At 40.3% G+C, this 22,410-nt stretch overlaps 1 protein-coding gene across 1 annotated transcript in view; it reads left to right on the plus strand.

The window, feature by feature from the left end:
- si:ch73-335l21.1 (insulin receptor substrate 1-B) overlaps positions 1 to 22,410 on the plus strand; it is a 52,221-nt gene that overhangs the window by 16,281 nt on the left and 13,530 nt on the right. The window contains exon 2 of the mRNA XM_017471646.3: positions 489 to 3,839. Within this exon, the coding sequence (XP_017327135.1) occupies positions 489 to 3,839 (3,351 nt within the window). The remainder of the gene's footprint in view (positions 1 to 488; positions 3,840 to 22,410) is intronic.

Here is a 22,410-nt window from a genome sequence, read left to right on the forward strand (position 1 = left end):
TTGGTAAAGGCTAATGGTTGAAATTTATTTCTGAATCAAAATTTAGTTTTAATAAGTAGTTTTTTTTCTTCTTCCATCAAGTAGTAAGTGAGTTTTGTGTTCTAAGTTGTTTCCTTACACTAGTAGTGTTTATATAGAACTTTGGAGAAGCAGTCAGCAAGTAAATAGCCTATTTGGGAAAAACCTCCTGGATGAAGCTCCCTCATGAACCTGGTTGAAAAGTTGCCAAGACTGTGCAAAGCTTCATTAGGAATACTGTTAAGGATTTAAAATATCAGATAGTTTTAATTGGTTTATTTTCTTTGGTCCCTGCGCAATTCTATACGCTATTTCATAGTTCTGATATCTTCGTTATTAGTCTAAACTGGTAGAAAATAGTCAAATGAAGAACACCCTTGTTTGAGCAAACACATGAAGCATATATTTATAACCTTATAATATTTATAAGCGTATATTTATAACCTGTGTTTTCCTTCTGTCTTTTGTAGGTAAAGCACTGTGCGATGGTAATTCTGGAGATTATGGTGTACCGTCCCCTGGGCCTGCGTTTAAGGAGGTCTGGCAAGTTAAAGTTTGGCCAAAAGGTCTTGGGCAAGCTAAAAACCTAGTGGGTATATACCGACTCTGCCTAACAGAGAAGACAGTCAACTTTGTCAAGCTCAACTCAGATGCAGCAGCTGTAGTATTACAGCTAATGAATGTGAGACGTTGTGGCCACTCTGAAAATTTCTTCTTTGTGGAGGTTGGCAGATCGGCAGTGACTGGCCCTGGAGAGTTCTGGATGCAGGTAGAGGATTCAGTTGTGGCACAGAACATGCATGAGACACTACTTGAAGCCATGAAGGCCCTAAGTGAGGAGTTTCGCCAGCGCAGTAAGTCACAGTCTACTACAGCAGGTGGAGGGGGTGGTGCAACTGCATCTAATCCAATCAGTGTTCCATCTCGTCGTCACCACCCAAATCCCCCACCTAGCCAAGTGGGATTCATCAGACGACCTCGCACAGAGCCACCAGGAGCTACTGGAGGAGGTGGCACCAGCAACAATGCTTCCCCTACACCTCGACATGGGTTTGCCAGAGCCTGTAACTCCAGTGATGGAGCAAAAGTAGAGGAGGGCATGAATGCAGGTACAAAGGGTGTTAATTCCAGTTCAAGTCCCACCACAAATGGGTCCTGTTCTAACACGCCAATTCTCAGGTCTACATCTGTACGTGCTCCCACACCAGTCAAGTCACAGCATGCTTTGTTGAGGTCCATCTCAACTCCAGCCCCTTCACAAGCTCAGAACCTCTCCCCCTACCCAGGCAATGGATCTGAATTTGGGGCCACAGGTTCTGGGAACACTGCAGCTGGCGGGGATGGAAATGGAAGCACTTACAATCGAATGCCTCTCCGCCAGCCCTCGGTTTCTGGTTCACTCAGTGACTATGGTTCTTCAGATGAATATGGTTCCAGCCCAGGTGAGCATTCTTTGTTGACTTCAACCATTCAGGCAGGGTCTGTAGGTAGCTCATGTGGGGATGAAGCCTCCAACTATATTCTTATGGCACAGAAAGGGGCATCCAATTCATTTCCAACTGACAACTCTCTGCCTCCGACTAGAAGGGTGTTGCGACGCTCTTCAGATCGTGAATGTGACACTGAACGTAGGATGACCAGTAAAAGGGCGTCTCTGCCACCCATGGCTCTAGAGAGGCTTGGCACTTACCGCAGAGGAGGAGATGTAGAGATTGAGGAAGACAACTATGCTATAATGTCTCGAAGTACCAGCCGTGAGTCTTTCAGCACACGCCAGGATTCAGAATCAACTGTTAGTGGAACCAGATATCTGGATGTAGCTGCAGAGTCCAAAGCTGAAGCAGGAAGCTGTGGATCAGATGGATTGACTATTGGTAAGGTAGGGGGTGACAATGGATACATGTCCATGTTGCCAGGGGTAACGGCTCCTCCAGTGTCCCTCTCTCACTCGCTATCTGTAGCAGTGTCAGACTCTAAACCTGCAGATGACTATATGGCTATGACTCCCAACAATAGTATCTCACTTCCTCAGCAAATCCATCTTCCTACTTCTACCACAGATGGCTATATGATGATGTCGCCAAATAGCAGCTGTTCCCCAGATCAGCGTGTGTTTTCAGGAGCCTCAGTTGGCAGGAACAGTGCAGACAGTAGGCCTGGCAGCGATTATATGAACATGTCACCTATCAGTGTGCGTGCCAACAGCACTCCATCTCCTCAAGAATCTCTTAAAGTATCTGAAAAGCATCCTCAACAACCTCCTCCCAAAATGGTATATTCTTACTATTCCCTACCCCGTTCTTATAAACACAGCAGCCCTAAACACTTTGAGGATGGTTCAGGAAGAGGAAAGTGCTTAGGCAGTGAATATGGAAATGGTGGAGGTCAAGGTCTTGGCAGTTGTAGGGGTACATCTCATTATCAAGAACCTGGAGTTGGAAGGCACTTGTCTTTTTCCTCCTCATCGTACTCATCCAGCTCAGCTAGCAATGAAAGTCTGGGGGAGTGTGAAGAAAAGCTCACCCAGGTGAGAAGGACAGCTGCAGGGGCTAAAGTAAAGGATAGTGGGGCTCTGCAGCAGAGATTGGGGTCTGGGTCAGCTAAACATGCACAGGGCCAGAGGAATCGTCCTCTTAGTTTGTTTGTGGATGTCTCTAAAGCCAATACCTTACCAAGGGTCCGTGAGACACCAGCCCCATCTGAGCCTAAAAGTCCTGGTGAGTATGTCAGTATAGAGTTCAAGGGTGAGAGAAGCATCAGAGAAGTCAGAGAAGTAGTTACAGTACCTAGGCAGAGTAGTTCCATTCATGCCAGCTCACAACGCCCCTTGCCTAGGCCCACTTCCTGTGTTGCTGGGTTCTTACCTCATCCCTGCAGCACCTCTTCTGCTGTCCCTCCATCTGTTGCTTCAGAATATGTCAACATGGAGCTAGGAGCCTCCCCTTCACAATCATCCTTCTCCCTCACTCCCCTTGGTTTCCCTTCTTTTCCCACTCCTCCGACGCCACCTACATCAGCACCCAAAGCCTGGGGTGAGCAAAGCTCAACACCACAAAATGAAGAAGAGGCTGAGGTGGAAATGGTACATAGTGGACATCGACCTCTTTCGGCATCTCAGTCACTTGACTCTCCTATAGCATGTGCAGACTACACAGAAATGGTCTTTGGATTGAGCTCAGACACGACCACCAGCTCGACAACACCTAAAGAATCAATGCTGGACAGACAAGAAGCCATTGGTCCCACACTAAGCCTGGGTCTTAATTTAGATTTTCCAATGTCCAAAGCCCCAAATCCAGATCATGGTGCTAAGGTAATAAGGGCAGACCCTCAAGCTCGCCGGCGCCACTGTTCTGAAACGTTCCTGGCACCTTCTTCATTGTCCTCATGCCCCATAAGTTCCTCCTCTTCCATGTGCATGATCAGTGAGCACACCCAAGCCATAGCACGGCGACTTGGTTTGGATGGCATTTTGAGTGGAAGTGGAAACTTGCTAGATAACCCAAATCAGCATGCTAACCATGGATTAACTAACATAAATACTACCCAGACCTCATCTACAGAGCAAGGGCTCAACTACATAGACCTAGACTTGGCTACAAGAGAGAGCTCACATCTTGTTGTTGATGTTCAGACTACTGGCCAAACAGCAGCTCGGCTCTTTTCATCTGTTTTGGGTAGTGGAGCATCTGGAGGTCCTGGAGGAACAGGAGGTCTGAGCAGCAACGCTTCAAATCTCAACACATATGCTAGTATTGACTTCTACAAGTCAGAGGAGCTACGTTCACACCAAGGCAGCAACAGCAGCAAAGACAGTACAGGTAAGAGCAATTCTGTACTCAGTCATTTCTCTTCAAATTAGTCAGAAGGATAATAAGACATAATGTGACAAGTGATGAACTTATTTTCAAAAACAACAAAGAGAAATAAATTGGCATGAACTTAAGAAAACACATTTCGCAGGAAGTCAGAAGGGAGTATTTATTTGAATGAAACAAAAAGAGCAAAGGAGTAAAAATAACAAGAAAAGAATTTTCCTCAGTCTACTTAGCAAGTAGCACTCAAATAATAATATCATTACTGCTGTGATTCTGACACACAACATGAGCCTGGCCAAGAAGTAATTAAGAAAAATTGAATTGTACAGTTTTGTCAGGATCAGTTTAATTCCCTTTGCTTCCTATCATGTGCTTTTTCAGTAGTTTTAGCTTGAGATAGTAGATTGAAAACATCTGAATTTGTGGGGCAATTGTGTAGTTGTACATTTTATTCATGTCCACCTGCTGCTACAGAGTGCAGTTACCATCTGTCTCCTTGTCTTTACGCTGAGAACAATACAGATTAGTAAGCCATGTAAAGTTCACTATAATAAATCTGAAATGAAATTCATTTGAATCATGCAAGACTTGATTGTCTTCAATCAGGTCATTTGTGGAAGTTTTTAGATGCGTTTAAGTTTTGAGTATATGCTGCTGTTTAGGATTTTCTGTCATTACTGTCTTTTTTTTTGCATTCTCACTTCATCATATTTACAGTACTTTATATGAACAGCTTAGATGTGCTTCACTGAAATGTTTCTCATGTCTTTTTGTGTGTGCAGCATGAGGTGTAACATATCCCACACTACTACTGAGCTAAAATTAGCTTATACTGAATAAGATTGGGGCTGGGGTTAGAGAAAGTAGTTCTTGATCATCATAAATAGTGTAGCTTCTTCCCAGAGTGTTAGAAAAGCAACTGTGACGGCTCCTTCTGCAGCAGGGAGCAAGTATGTGAGCTTTTCATGTTAAGTTGGCAATGTGATTGGTGCTGGGGGATGTAGTGTACTTGCTGTGAATGTTGAAACAGAGCCAATCTAGCATTGACACAGTACTTGCTCAACCTCTAGTCTCCTTTTATTTTCTTTTGTGCATGGCACCTCTTGCAGACTTGCTGTAGTGTGTGCATGTACATATATATGTATGTATAAACAGTATGAATGTTTGTGTGTGCAGGTTGCTCCTGTGTTATCTGTATAAAAATAGTTTTTTGGGCTTGAATGAAGAATTGGATGAGTGCCGTGCTCAGTTTAGGAATGGAAGACAGAGAGACACAGAGACAATGATGCAGAGTGGGGGTGAGAAAGAAAGATGGCACCAAAAAAGAGCTCAAGTGGATGAGAGCTGGAGGGAGATAGACAGTTTGTGAAACATGCAGATGGTGAAGGAGAGACAACTTGGGCCAAATTTGGGTGTTATTGGAGCTGCATACATTTGTGCCTTTACTCTTTACTATGAGGATAATAATGATCAGAGTTGTGGGGATTTTCCCAGCCGAGACTCCAGACTGGGTCTTCGTGGTGACATCTAATATGAGACAGATGGAGCGGTAGAGAGAAAAGGGAAGGAGGAGTAGAGAATAGTGAAGTGAGAACAAGAGGAACAGCAAAATAAAGTGAGTGAGAGAGATTGGGAGAGATCTAAAGAGGGATGCCAGTGAAATAACTCTGTCTGGGCTTGGGAGGTTGATGTGCGTAGGTGTTTGCTTTCTTTCACTCTGCGTGTCAGAGTGTGGGTGTGTAATACAACTGTTCCCAATGTAGTCTCTGTGCTTCTGTAATTATCTTTTGTTCTCACTTTCTCTCTCTCACCGTTACTTTCTCCCCTCACATTCCTGAACGTCTCTAAATTGAACCGTGCAAAATGAAATGCAAGATGTATATATATGTATACATATATATATATAAAAATGCTCATATTTATCGTCAGGAGATTCCAAGTTCGAATCCCAATAATGCCACAGCCATCCATGGCCAGAGGTTGGATAGCGTTTTCAGGGTGTGTTACACTGCGCTCTGATGGAGCATGAGCGGTGAGTAGAAACTGGTCAGGACTAAATTAGGAGGAAAAAATTATAGTATGCTAATGGTACCTAGTGTTGAAACAAGGGTGTTTTGTGTTAACTAAATATAAATACCTTTTGCATTTCTAGGTAATAGTGCCATAAAATAAGGTACTGAATAAATAAAGCTAGTGGTTAGTGTTATACTGCTGGTCTGTCACTGGAATAGCTGAATATAAATTCCTAAATCACTAAGTAACTTGGTAATGTCCTATCTTCATTCTATAAATTGAATGATTATATAAAATAAGATGAACCAAGGGACTACCATTTTAGTAGGTAAACATTACCTATATAAGCTAGTTAGCTCCACACCATGAGCTGGATGATGTCCTCATAGTTACATTAGCAGTACATTTATGGCATTTGCAGACGCTCGTATCCAAAGCGACTTTGGATCACATTTTATACAACTGAGCAGTTGAGGGATGAGGTGTGGCAGGTTAAGGTTGGCACTACCAACCTGCCACTGCTGGCACAGCTAGAACTCACAACCTTCCGATCAGGAGTCCAGTGTCTTAACAACAGAGCTACCACTGCCCACAATAGTTAATACTGTGAGGGTGACATCGGGGGATAAACTCAGCAGGGGTGCTGCCTCAGTCAACAGTCACTTCACTGCATACTCATACTTTATTAGACTATAATACTTGCAGTAAAATCCATATTGGACAGCAGATTATTTCTGTATAATATGATGTGAGCCTTTTTCCAGCTGATTTGCATGAATGAGTTTTGGCTATAGTTGAGAAGGAGATTCTCTACACTATTACTTGAAAATAATATGGAAATGGGTTTATATGAAAATACGAACCCATAAAATTATATTGTCTTGCCACAGGGAGTCAGTAATGAAAATGTCTGTTCTTAATATACAGAAAACATCATGGTACAGTGAGGGAAAAAAGTATTTGATCCCCTGCTGATTTTGTACGTTTTCCCCCCTGACAAAGAAATGACCATTCTATAATTTTAATGGTAGGTTTATTTGAACAGTGAGAGACAGAATAACAACAAAAAATCCAGAAAAACACATGTCAAAAATGTTATAAATTGATTTGCATTTTAATGAGGGAAATATGTATTTGACCCCCTCTCAATCAGAAAGATTTCTTGCTCACAGGTGTCTTTTATGCAGGTAACGAGCTGAGATTAGGAGCACACTCTTAAAGGGAGTGCTCCTAATCTCAACTTGTTACCTGTATAAAAGACACCTGTCCACAGAAGCACTCAATCAATCAGATTCTTCTTGAGCCACTCCTTTGTTGCCTTGGCCGTGTGTTTTGGGTCATTGTCATGCTGGAATACCCATCCACGACCCATTTTCAATGCCCTGGCTGAGGGAAGGAGGTTCTCACCCAAGATTTGACGGTGCATGGCCCCGTCCCTCATCCCTTTGATGCGGTGAAGCTGTCCTGTCCCCTTAGCAGAAAAACACCCCCAAAGCATAATGTTTCCAACTCCATGTTTGACGGTGGGGTCATAGGCAGCATTCCTCCTCCTCCAAATACGGCGAGTTGAGTTGATGCCAAAGAGCTCCATTTTGGTCTCATCTGACCACAACACTTTCACCCAGTTGTCCTCTGAATCATTCAGATGTTCACTGGCAAACTTCAGACGGGCATGTATATGTGCTTTCTTGAGCAGGGGGACCTTGCGGGCGCTGCAGGATTTCAGTCCTTCACGGCGTAGCGTGTTACCAATTGTTTTCTTGGTGACTATGGTCCCAGCTGCTTTGAGATCATTGACAAGATCCTCCCGTGTAGTTCTGGGCTGATTCCTCACTGTTCTCATGATCAATGCAACTCCACGAGGTGAGATCTTGCATGGAGCCCCAGGCCGAGGGAGATTGACAGTTCTTTTGTGTTTCTTCCATTTGTGAATAATCGCACCAACTGTTGTCACCTTCTCACCAAGCTGCTTGGCAATGGTCTTGTAGCCCATTCCAGACTTGTGTAGGTCTACAATCTTGTCCCTAACATCCTTGGAGAGCTCTTTGGTCTTGGCCATGGTGGAGAGTTTGGAATCTGATTGATTGATTGCTTCTGTGGACAGGTGTCTTTTATACAGGTAACAAGTTGAGATTAGGAGCACTCCCTTTAAGAGTGTGCTCCTAATCTCAGCTCGTTACCTGCATAAAAGACACCTGTGAGCAAGAAATCTTTCTGATTGAGAGGGGGTCAAATACTTATTTCCCTCATTAAAATGCAAATCAATTTATAACATTTTTGACATGCTTTTTCTGGATTTTTTGTTGTTATTCTGTCTTTCACTGTTCAAATAATCCTACCATTAAAATTATAGACTGATCATTTCTTTGTCAGTGGGCAAACGTACAAAATCAGCAGGGGATCAAATACTTTTTTCTGTATGTTCACTCTAAATTGGGATATGTTAGCAAGCAAATCTGGTACACACACACGCGCGCGCGCGTGCGCATACACATGCACACACACAGACAGAGTGGGAGAGTGTAAAGTTCTGGCTGGTCTCCACCCTAATACAGCATACACACGTGGCAGCAGCAGTGCTGTGGTGCTGCCACGTGTGTCTTCTCAGTGTGTCCAGGACTGCTGTGGTTAGCTACGGGCACCAAGGGGGGTTGATGCCACCATAGAGATGGAGAATGAGACAGGCAGACAGACAGATTGACAGATGTGCTACAGATGTAGAAGTGCGGTCTGAACCCAAACCATGTCAGGATGGGTGAGGCAAGGTGAAGGTTATACAATGCGCACATACACACACACACACACACACACACACACACACACACCACACCACACTCACACACACACACACACACACACAGTGCATTTAGTTATTTTGGTATATTGGTTTTGAAATGAAGCAGTGAGGTTAAAGTGCAGAAAGTGCCAGCTTTAATTTGATGTTATTTGTATCTTTATTGGGTGAGTATTATAGGAATGTCTGCCAAACAACTGTCCACTTAGTTATGGGTTGTACCTTATGTGTGCACAAATGTACCCATACATACATACATACACACATTTGGTTTTCAGAAGATGACCTTCACACTGGTGTAGCTGTTTCATGCTGTTTTAACAACTCTCACCAATCCGGCTGTTTACATTTCCACGTCTGCAACTCACTCATACAGATGAACAGAAACGCGATCTCTATTCACTGGGTTCTGTACTATTACTGATTTGGTTTCCTCCTCATTTACAACAAAAGTTTTAGATGCTTCGCTTGGGGTTTGATTCAGTTCTAGTCCCATCATCTCCTAATAATCATCATTTCAGCCATTCTGAAAGGATTTCAAACTAATTAGGAGCAGCATTAGCTCAGTGGTTAAAGGCTCTCCGTTGCTGATCAGGAGTTCAAACAACAGCACTGTCGAGCTACCACTGTTGGGCCCTTGAGCAAGGCCCTTAACCCTCAACTGCTCAGTTGTTTAAATGAGATAAATGTAAGTCGCTATGGATAAGGGCGTCTGCCAAATTCCATAAATGTAATTTGAAATCCATAAAAGTCTAGGTAGAGATGACACAATATCATTTTCTTTTTTGATATCAATAATGATGTTTATATATATATATATATATATATATATATATATATATATATATATATATATATATATATATATATATATATATTAAGTACCAAGCTTTAAAATTTCCTGTAATTTTAAATTGACACAATGGCCATCTAAAATGACAGATATTGGCATGGTCTAATGCACTGACAGGCCATGTAATGGATGTTATTGCAATGTACACATTTATATAATTTTTTAAAAATAAAAGTATATCATTATAATTACTTTTGCACACCAAACAGTCCTAACGTAGGTAAATTTAATGTAAAATAATAAAAATAAACTAAATAAATAAAAAATCTAGCTGCTCTGGTGCTGGTGTTATGGTAACTTAAGGGGCTACTGTTTTTATTTTGTGTGCTACTTTATGTTGCTTTACATTGTGTTTATTCAGCTGTTTCATTTTAGTAACACTTACTTTTTCAGCCTTTTGTTGTCCCCGTCCCAACTTTTGTGAGATGTGTTGCTGCCATCAAATTCAAAATGACCTTATCTTTTACTAAAATCGTTCATTTCCTCAGTTTAAACATTTGATATGTTTTCTATGTTCTATTGTGACTAACATATGGGGTTATGATATTTACAAATCATTGCATTCTGATTTTATTTACATTTATTTACATTTTACACAGACTTGGGATTGTAATTTTAATAATAGGTTTGTCTGTGAAATTCATTGAATATTACCAGTAAGTATTTCCAGTAACACTCAGTGCTTCTTAGAAACTATAGTACTTCCTGGAGTCATTGAATTAATTTTGATTAACAAACAAACCATTAAAAATGTGAACACAGCACACATTGTGAACTTTATAAAACCACTCTACATTAGCTTTAATCATCAGTGCTATGAAATATAATGACAATTTGTCCAGTTATAAAAAAATATTCCTAGTTGAATTATGTTGTATCGCTGACAATCTCCACTGAGTAGATTTTTCATCAAAGCCATCATGAGTCATTTTCCAGTCGTACCCTGCCAGTCCTGAAGGACCCAAAACCAGTCTGTACTAGCACAGAACTAGATGGTCCGAGAGCAAGGAGGGGTGATGAAAGGAAGGGATGATGGAGATGGAATGAGAGAGAGAGAGAGAGAAAGAGAGAGAGGGGATTACATTTGACTATTTATATGTGTCCCTGAGGCAGACTAATTTATGCATGGTCTTGCGTCCTGTGGCCTTGTGGTAGAGAAGCTTTGGGTCATTCAGTACACCACCCTGCCTGCAGCACATTGAGTTCATTCACTTAGTTACAGATCACTGTGTTTATATTAATTATGGTTAAATCTAGGAACTGATTCAGGATTTTAAAAACCCTCCACCTTTGCCAAAACTTAAAGCCTGCCTTGAGGAACTTCAAAGGCTCTTCTAGTTGTCAGCACCCACTCAAGTGTATGAAAGATAGATATTTAATAAATATCTAATAAATAAATAAAAAGTTTCTTTGTGTGCTGAATGAAACAGTACTGTGAAGTTTGAGAAAGTTGAGGCAGTATGTATCCCAATGAGGACGGACTGACCAAAGGTGTCCATGGATGTCCCATTATTTAGCTGGTCTAGTTATAGAAAAAATGCATTTGTCCACTTTAACTCAGCCCTGCTATGCCTTGATCCCTCCCTTAAAAATATGTCTTCTTTTGGGTCACGATAATTTTGACTTCTTGCATAAAATCCCAATATATCACACAATCCTCTGGCAAAAACACACCTTTGTGCTCACAGAGGTAATACACCTCTCCAAATTACATCCTGTGCTTGATGATGGAAAGTCAAAGCTTTGGAATAAGTTGTTATTCCATGTCCTTGAAGGATATTCTATATATGTTCAGAGCCATGTTCAGAGCCATGATGGAGAGACACAAAAAGTGTTTTGTTCACGCTGAGAGTGTGTGTGTGTGTGTGTGTGTGTGCGTGTGTGTGTGTGTGTGTGTGTATGTGTGTGTGAAGGAAAGCCAAAAACTAAGTCCTGGTGTAGCGTGAACCCACCAACTATGGGACAGAATGTGAAAAGTTAAAATATACACTCACGAAGCACTTTATTTGGAACACTATTAATACTGGGTAGGACCTCCCTTTGGTCTCAAAACAACCTTAATTCTTCTTGCCATGGATTCAACAAGATAGTCAGTAGCCTTTAGAAGATGGGTAAATTGTGGCCATGAAGGGATGCACATGGTCAGCAACAATACTCTAATAGGCTGTGGCGTTCAAGCGATGATTGGTTGGTATTCATGGGCCCAAAGAGTGCCAAGAAAACATTCCGCACACCATTACACCACCTCCACCAGCCTGGACTGTTGAAACAAGGCAGGTTGGGTCCATGGATTCTTGTTTTTAGCTCCAGATTCTAAGATCCATCAGACCAGGCTATGTTTTTCCAGTCTTCAACTGTACAGTTTTGATGAGCCTGTGCCCACTGCAGCCTCAGCTTTCTGTTCTTGGCTGACAGAAGTGAAACCTGATGTTTCCTTCACATCCGCCTCAAAGTTCAATGTGTTGAGCATTCTGAGATGCTTTTCTGCTCACCACAATAGTGCAGAGCAGTTGTGTGAGTTACAGTAGCATTACTGTTAGATCAACACAGTCTGCCCATTCTCTGTTGCCCTATCTCATCAACAAGGCGTTTCCGGCCACCGAACTGCTACTTACTGGATGTTTTTCTTTATTGTACCAATCTGAGTAAGCTCTAGAGACTGTTGTGTGTGAAAATCCCAGGAGATCAGCGGTTATAGAAGTACTCAAACCAGGCCGTCTGGCACCAACAATCATGCCACCGCCAAAATCTCTGAGATCACATTTTTCCCCTATTCTGATTGTTGATGTGAACGTTACCCGAAGTTGCTGGCCTGTATCTGCATGATTTTATGCACTACAATGCCGCCACACAATTAGCAGATTAGATAATTGCATGAATGAGTAGGTGTAAAGGTGTTCCTAATAAAGTGTTTGGTGAGTGTTTTATGTTTCACTAGAGAAAGAATGGACAAAAAGCAGTAGTGGGTGGCTTATTGCTGAGAATCGCTCCTTTCTTGCCCTTAGGTATAACAATCAACCAAATAGGGAACAGTCTGAAATTTTATATTAAAAATTTTAAAAAGAATATCTAATATTAATCCTCAACTGAATAGCGTCTCTGTAAATTAAACTCACTGCACATTTGCGCTTAGTATAGGGCTCTATTGGACCAGTTATTGGCAGTTATAGCAAATCAGACTACAGCGCAACCCCTGAAGCATGAAGAGAACATGCAAACTCAGGGTACACACACAAATGGCAGAGGCAGGAATCAAACCCCCAACCCTAGAGGTGTGAGGCAAATGGTCTAACCACTAAGCAACCGTGCCCCCCACACTAAAAACATAATCAAGACGCAATTAATTTTGACACTCAGGCACAAAAAGACAAGGAAATATATTCACTTGCACGTTGACTTATACTTTCCTGCTCAGCTAGTCAGTGTTTTCCTGATGCACAGCACCATAGATACGCACAGCATGCTTTTGGAAGTATGCATGTCTGCCTGCATGTCTGCACGTGCGTTCCTTAAATCCCCTCTCTGAGTCACAATGCAGGTATGTAAACATGCTTTAATGCATAAACACAGACACATAAATACATTAATTTCTGCTTATTTTCACTTAGTTTTACACCTTTAATTATATTAGTTTTATAAAAGGCCATGCCTTCTTCACTGGGACTGACAGACACAGAGGCCTGTAGACTGGTCCACTAATTTGGTTGGTCAAACAGCATACCAAGAGTGCTGATATTTAGTATAACAGAACTGATACTGAACTGAACTGATATTTTCATTGATGGAGCAAAAATAAAACAAATATATTTCGCGACATTCAGTTTGAAATGTCAGTTACTTGATATAAATTTCTTATTTATAGAAATTGAATAATAGAATAGAACTGTTGTATAGAAGAGATATAGATATCATATATATATATATATATATATATATATATATATATATATATATATATATATATATATATATATATATATATAAGGAAACCTGACTGAGTAAACACAAAATGCAGTTTTTAAATGATAATGTTATTTATTGAAGCAAAAAGTTATCCAATGCCAACTGGGTCTGTGTGAAAATGTATTTGCCCCCATTGTTACTAATACCTCAAATCTATGAAACTGCATTCATAATGGCGTTCAGCTGGACTAGACACAGCCAGGCCTGATTATTGCAAACTCTGTTCAATCAAATCAACATTTAAATAGAACTTTTTCAACAGCATGAAGTTGGTTAAAAGGTCTTACCCTGTGACAAACTATGCTAAAATTGAAAGAAATTCCAGAAATGATGAGGAAGAACATGATTGAAATACATCAGTATGGGAAGGGTTACAGAGCTATTTCAAAGGCTCTGGGACTCCAAAGAACCACAGTGAGAGGCTATTATCTCCATAGCCATTATCCCCATTAGAGCCATTATCTCCAAAGCTAAACCACAGCTAACCCAGAAGAACATTAGGTCTCATCTGAATTTTGCCAAAACACACCTTGATGATCCTCAAACTTTTTGGGAGAATGTTCTGTGGATTGATGAGATTGGTTTACATCTGGCGTAAACCAAACACAGAATTCCACAAAAAGAACGTCATACCTACAGTCAAGCATGGTGGTGGAAGTGTGATGGTGTGGGGATGCTTTGCTGCTTCAGTGCCTGGACAACTTGCAATAATTGAGGAAAACATGAATTCTGCTCTCTACCAGAAAATCCTAAAGGAGAATGTCTGGTCTTCAGTCCATAAATTGAAACTCAAGTGCAACTGGATTATGCAGCAAGACAATGATCCAAAGCACAGGAGTAAATCCTAGTCCTAGAAGTAAGTGAAAGACTGATCTCCAGTTATCGGAAGTGTTTGGGTGCAGTTATCACTGATAAAGGTGGCACGACCAGATTTTAATTTTAAGGGGGAAATTAATTTTTTCACATGGGTAATAGGTGTTGGATATTTTTTGCCTCAATAAAAAAAAATATATAAATAGAACCTATATTGTGTTTATTCAGGTTGTCTTTGTTTTATGTTGTATTTTGTTTGAAGATCTAAAAATATTTAGTATGAGATATACACAAAAACAGAAGAAATAGGGATGGGCAAATACTTTTTCACAGCACTGTATCTAGAGTGGCCTTCATTGAGATTACATTGTGGCCATTTCTCAATATGCGTTCTTGTGCGATTTTGTGTCCTTGTGAACTCACACATGTCAATTCTCGCAAAGATCTGTGTCCTCTTGCGTTCTGTGTCCTCTTGTCCTTCTAAGTTCATTCTTTCAAGGTAGCCTGGTAAGACCAGTCTTCACAAGAACGTAAGTTCTTTGCGTTCTTAGAATTGAGAAACAGCCTCTGACTGAGGAGAGAGAGAGAGAGAGAGAGAGAGAGAGAGAGAGAGAGAGAGAGAGAGAGAGAGAATGAAGGAAAGAAAAAAAAGAAAGGAAGTTATTAGAAAAAGAGGAAGAATGCTCCAGAGCAATTTGCAGATAGCTGTCTTTGCATAAGCAGGCAAATCTTATTACTATTATTATACATTTTCCTCTCAGGTATTCTCACACACTGTTGCATTTTGGAAAGCAAATACAGATTGTTCTCTCTGTCTGCTCCATGTGGCACTGATCCAGTCAGCCATATTTACTGTAGCCAAAATTAATCCTTTTTGAACGACGTCCAACAGCTCAGTTGTTCAACAGAAGCTGAGTTCACACTCACACATTCGGACTCACTGGCCACTGTTGTAATGATAAGAATAGACCTGCAAGCAGAGATGGTACTCTGCCCTGTGACTGAATAGGAATATTTAAGCAAATATTGAGAAATGTATTTGATAAATGGCAAAGATGAGACAGAGAGAGAGAAAGGGAGAGAGAGAATGGGAGAGAGAGCAATTACAAGAATGAACACTTGAAGTGGACTTTGATTTCTGCTTGTGTTTACGTCAGAGGAACTGGGATATGCTTGGTTGCCGTAGCGATGCTGATGAGTACAACTTTCCTCCACCTCACTTGTATTTATTCACTCTCTTTTCTGTTCCTTTCTTTCTGCACAGTCTTTTTTCCCCAGCAGCTCACGCCATTCAGTTCTTCCATGCTGCTGCTTGGTTTATCTCAAGTTTATCACCTTGCCTCATCATCTTGTTAGCCACAGATTGTTTGTCCTCTCACACATTCACTCTCACTCTATCAGGGAAAAGAACAACAGCATGTGACCTGCTACTCAGTGTGCTTCATGGGTCATGGACCGTCTAAGCAACTGCTGCTTTTGTTATGGTGTTGCCACGGTCGCTTCCACTGTGTGCTGAAGTTGGTGCGGGTTTAACTGAAACGGTCTTGTAAGCAAGTGTGTTTGTGGCAGAGCGTGTATGTGTGTGTGGTTGTGTAGCAGCTGTAGTAGTCAACCTGATAGGATTCATTCCAGGGGTTGGTGGCGGAAAATAGTGAGTTATGTGCAAGGACAGGTTAAGGGTAAAAGCAGATGCATTCTTCTGATATGAACTTAAAATGCTTTAGTGTGTTTAAGGCCAGACATGCGGAAAGGCTGTCTGTGTGTATTGTAACCATATGTATACACATTAGAGGCGTAGATAGCTGATGACATCAATGTGTACAGAGCAATGTAAAGCCATATGGCCACCATGCTGTAAAATTAAATGATTGTCTATATGATGTTTAAGTGATGTAAACATGTTATAAAAGTATGCAGCATTCCCTGCAGAAGTGACAGAACAATTTAGGTGTAAATATTAATTAGATGATTTTATACGTTATAAGAGTTACCTTATATTTATAGGTTATGAATTAGCTTGTGTGCCAAGCATTATTCAAAGAATCATTAGTTATTTTAGCCAGCCAAGTTTCTCTGCATATTTTAGCTAGTTGAAAGTTCAGTTAAGTAATTAAAGCAACACAGTCATATTGTTGTAGCCAAATTTATTCAATTCAATTCAATTCAATTTAATTTTATTTGTATAGTGCTTTTAACAATGGACATTGTCTCAAAGCAGCTTTACAGAAACATAAACACAGGATACAAGATTTTAAGTGTGTGAATTTACCCCTAATGAGCAAGCCGGTGGCGACGGTGGCGAGGAAAAACTCCCTAAGATGATATGAGGAAGAAACCTTGAGAGGAACCAGTCTCAGAAGGGAACCCAACCTCATCTGGGTAACAGCAGATAGTGTGAAAGTAAAAGAAAGTTCATTATGGTTTTAATATGAAGTCTGTTTTGTTGAACTAATCCAATGTTCACCAATGGAGACTTGAGTGCAAAATTGTGTGTGGTAATTGCAGTCCTAAAGCCATAGCAGCAACCATAATCACAGCAACCACAGCAAGAATGTCCATGTGGAACTGAGGTCCAAAACCATTTCCATGGTACTTCAAGCGGTACCATCCTCAGTAATTGCCAGGCTGTCGCCTCCAGTTGATGAGAGTTTATGTGTATAAGAATCCACAGTTTACATGAATTGTTGTTTTTTTTTAAAATCCCTTCTATGTAGATCTCGATTGTTCGGGAAAGCAAAAAAAAGACCTTTAATCAGTCTCCCCAGGATTTCATGATTTTGCGATCACAGAAATGAACGCAAAAATCAAGCAAATTCTGCAATATTCAGAGGAGCTTGCAATTTTTCAAAATTACCGCAGATTTGGGCCAAGACACGTCATGTGACATCATTACAACGTGCATTCAGCATAAAGGCTTCTTCGATTCACATGCATCGAACATGAATACAGCTAAAAGGTCTCATTTACCAACAAACATCACTGGGCATTGCAAATTTTATTTTAAAAAGCCGTAGCAAAAACAAGTATTTTTGGCCACAACAATCACAAAAATCCTGTACGGACTGATTAATTCTGTTACTATCATAAAAGACCTTGCAAAAATTGTGAAAATGAATCTACAGGGGACCTTTTGTTTCTAGGGGTATATACAACCTGAGTCATGCCTTTAGTAATGTCCCATCTAGATCAGTGATATTCATGTTTAATTTGAGATAAATTACATGCTTAAAATACAAAGCAGCTAAGTGAATAGCAACAACAGTTACCTTTTAAGGTCTGACCATTTTTGATTAGTTCACAGCTATAGATCAGACACATCGGTTGGAAGTACCGGTAGTTATGCTTTATATTTACAGTGGAGCTTCACTTTACCACTTTAGATTTGCGCCATTCACAGACGAGTAATTTGTTTTGGGCTTGAAGTGCAGAATAACTGCATACATTCAGTTTTTGTTGTCAACTTTTTTTATCAGTCATGTCATCAGTTCATTGACAAGATCAGAGAAGGTAAATCGTAATAAAAAAACAGCTGCCTTTATAAATCGACGTGATTGGTCACAATGGAGGATCTGCTACAGTCATGATGTTTCATGTTTAACTACACTGAGCTATGGACAGTTTTTTCATATGTTACAATCTGCAGAAATACATATCTGGGTCTGTATCCGAACCTTGGCTCACCAGTTGAAGGGCCCTGATTTAGACTGTATGTCTTGTAATTGGAGTGACTGTACTCTTTTATAGGTCAAGTGTCATGGGTTCAGTGTAATGGAAAGATCAGAAATTTTGGGTCAATATTTGGTCTGACACTAGTGGAAATGAATGTACACATAAGACCAAAATAAACAGTCACACATAAAGACTAAAACAAACCAGAAAACGTCTGGTTGCTGTCAGGGGTGAACAGTGAAGTTAGATACAGTGTATGGTTAGGGGTTGTGTTCAGTGTTTGGAGTAGGCGTAGCAACATTCTGCATACCAGTACGAATGGAAATGGGGATATACCTCACAAATGTAGTTATACCTGTGTATGTGTGTGTGTGTGTGTGTGTGTGTGTGTGTGTGTGTGTGTGTGTGTGTGTGTGTTTATCTTTTTGCTGTCTCTTTTTCCTCTGTCAAATGGCCTAAAGCCCAACTGGCACTGTTTGTAGTTGGTGAGTCAGCAGTCATATTTTAGCTGCAGAACATTGTGTGTGTGTGTGTGTGTGTGTGTGCGTGGGTGTGTGTGTGTGGGTGTGAATTCTCTCTCTCTATTAGTGAGTATATCCTGCAGGATCAGTCCAATCAAGCAGCCAATAAGAACTCGCAAACAGACCCACTCTTCCACAACTCTACATTTTAACATTGAATAACTGTTTTAAAAAAAATTGTTCCAACTATAAAACCTTGTTCCAACTACTGGATGGAAAGACTACATGTACTACATGTACTAAATGTACATCTGGCCTAGTCCAGGCCCAGTTTTTCCATGAAAATCCTGTCCCTGTTTATACACCACACCCGCTTTTGCAAGTCTTGATGTTGCTTAAGTTCTCTGGTTCTGTTTCTGAAGAGTTACTCAAGTCTAGTCAGGTCTCATGTCACTCGTCTGGAGCCAGTACTCTCTCCACAGATCACTCTTCTGTAAATCAAGTCCCCCCTACACACACACACACACACACACACACACACACACACACACACACACACATACACACACACAGTAATGATTTTCAGTTGCACATTCACCACATAAACAGATGGCTATATATAGCACTGGGTATCACATCAAGTTTTCAGGATACACTTGATACACTTTTTGGAAATCCCAGTCCTGCCTCCACATGCTGTCACTCCTCCATTCACTGTACTCATTTTACACACTCACTTTACTTTAGTCATTTCTTATGTTCATATGAAAAATGATATGAATCATAGATTGTCAAGATAAAACCAACATCAAAGAGTACAAAAGCGTGTTTGTTTTCCAAAGCTAACAAATCACTTGATCCAGCCTAGTTATACATCACCGTTTAGTGCTTTCATGTGCTTGTGCTTATCAGAAGATCCTTTTTTTCTATGTAAATCTATAATACTTCAATACTACTATGAATTCAGAGAAAGTAAGTATAGTTTTTACAGCTGATGGGAGAGGTTTGCTCTCGTGGCTCAATATTTCGGTGCTCTTTTAGACAGTATGAAGCAGCATTGACGGTGTTTGAGATTTAACTTTGAGTCCCAGCTGTCATGGCAAGCACAATTCACCATCTTCCCATTGTCTCTTTTAAGCTGATAGGACACTAGACTCTGGACAGTAATACAGATTTAATCAAGCGATTACTGTCTGGGGAATTTTGATGATGAACAATATCATCATTATGGAAATTCACTTACAGTATACTCTGATTGTCATTGATGCTTACCGTCATTCATTAATCTCCAGTAACGGCTTTATCCAGAGCAGGGCCTCATGCTCACACGCATTCACAGCTAGGTGCAATTTAGGGGCCGTTTACACGACAACGTTTTCAACTAAAATCTTTTTATGCGTTTTGGCTGTTCGTTTCACGACAACGGGCCTGAAAGCGCAAACTTTTAAAACAGGTTTAAAAGTGCAAACACGTTTCCGTGTAAACGTACAAAAACGAGAATTTGTGAAAATGTTGACGTCATGCGCACGTGTATTACGTGTTCAGTCTATAGGCATGCGCATGAGTACTTCAGATCAATGCACGAGACATTCAAAAGTACAATGTCGGACTACAGGACAGTGTTTGTGCTGCTCATGATTTTGAGTTTATTGACGCTTCTCCAGCAAAGTGTAGATTTACTGCATCACTACTACAACCAGTGGAGACGCATTTGTTACATACAATTATTATGTTACAACTCTGTTACAATTATCTACATATATCCACATCTACACAGATGAACCTTATAATTATCTTTGGAATTGTCTGTTTTGGAGTATATCTGTATCCTTTTGTTGCTAATAAAATATAGAAAGCAGACTGAATGCCAGTGTCTCACTGTTTGCACTATCTCGGGGGGGATTTCAGTATTTAATAATGACCGAGTTTTGTTAACAGAATTCTGACCTGGTGCACAAGAAAAGCTAAAAGATGGAGTTGAAGACAGAAAAATCCATTTCACAATGAAAAAAACTTTATGCACAGTTCATGTACATTAAATTATATTACATTAGGGACGTCTCAGCATTTATTAACCAAAAAAATAAGTCGAATCTCTGCTTGATAATCGTGAGTTTTCACAATTCCTTATGACAATGAATAAAATTAACTATCGAGATTCTAAGTAACTGGAGACAGAACTTTTTTTGTACTCCACGTAGATCATAAACCATTGAAAACATTATTGTGGTTTTTCTGGATACAAAGCACAATAATGTTTACATTATGTTTATATTTCTATTTTTACTTGTATTTGTTTATAGGGCAATCTTGCCCGGATCAATATTGCGGACACACTGACATGAATGCTTATGAGCGCAGGCGCGTACTGTTTCTTTACAAATTGACATCGCCAACTACTGGCCTGGCATGCATAATACAGCGTTTTTAGTCTCTTTCGCGGATCTTTTGACAACGTTGTGGTCTGTACACAAAATTTTTCAAAAATCCAAAGGAAACACTTCTCCGTTTTTAGTACATCATTGTCAGGTAAACGTATCCTTAGAGTAGTCAGTCCAACTAACGGCATGTTTTTTTGGGAGGTCAGAGGAAACCAGAGAAGTCCGAGGAATCCCACACAGGCATGGGGAGAACATGCAAAAAAGCACACCGACAGTAACCCGAGCTCAGGATGAAACCAGGGACCCTGGAGCTGTGAAGCCCAACACTACCCTCTGCACCACTGTGCTTCCCCAACCTTTACATTATGATCTTTGTCTTATACTAATATAATTACATCAACTAACTTTTTATAAGAAATAATGATTCATTAAGACAACTCTATCAATTGGATCATGATCAGTTATAATCAATAATGGCTGCAATTATATTGTAAACATAGGTCCTATTTCATCTATTCATGCCTTCTAACATTATGGCATCGCGTAACTGAACCAATCACCGTATAGACTGGATTATAAATACAGTGATGGCATGTGTGCAAGCAAGATGAAATGTGTAAAATAGCAGTACATGATCCCAACAGTTTATCCACAACATGATTTCAAATAAACATTTTGAAGAAAGCCTTAAGGGATATACTGTATGTACAGTGTACTATATATAATCTGCATATTATAATACTGAGGTATATATTTATATATAACTCAATTATATAATTATAACTCTATTATATAAGTATCGTTAATTAACTGTTCATGTCCACCTAATGGTGCCCCATCTTTATGATTGCATGAACCAAACAAAAATGAGGATGACCGAATAAGGGGACTGGCTAAATAAAGTAGAAAACTCCTATAGAAAGTCAAGCTCTTCGAAAATATATGAACGTGAAAAAGAAAGATACTCAAAATATCATCCCAGATAAAAATTATGATTTCTGACATTATCAATTATTGACTTAACATTATAGGAGCTCCTCAGCACAGCTGGAAATTAATAATCACAGCCATCCATATGCTATCAGCGCTTATTTTTCATCTGTTCACAGGCCATGAGAAAAGGCCTTTTATGCTGATCATGGACATGTGGCTCCTGAGGCTGTCACTGTCAGGCTATCACACATTCACACACACGCACGCACACACACACACACACACACACACACACACACACACACACACACACACACACTCACACACACACATTTACACTTTCTGTGTAGAGAGTGTCTCAGGGCCTCAAAGCTGATTATATCCACTAATCGGCCACTTCTCACATGGGTAAGCGTTTGTACCATGTGTGTATGCATGATTGCATACATGTAGGTAAAATAATTGTTGAGGAAAAACATTTGCACAAAGCGCAGCACTGAGAAACTTCACCCAGTCTGAAACATTTACATGCACATCAATCATTTCTAACCTCACCAGGCAGCTTTGAGCTACTTTGAGTGTTCTGTTCATAGAATACTGTGTATGTGTAAGTGACTTCAGCAAATACCCCTAGGCAGTACTGGTTACAGCTTGGTTGACACAAGACCAACTGGCAACAGAATGAATTGCATAA

This window comes from Ictalurus punctatus, chromosome 7 (genome assembly GCF_001660625.3).
Source record: "Ictalurus punctatus breed USDA103 chromosome 7, Coco_2.0, whole genome shotgun sequence".
NCBI classification, from domain to species: domain Eukaryota; kingdom Metazoa; phylum Chordata; class Actinopteri; order Siluriformes; family Ictaluridae; genus Ictalurus; species Ictalurus punctatus.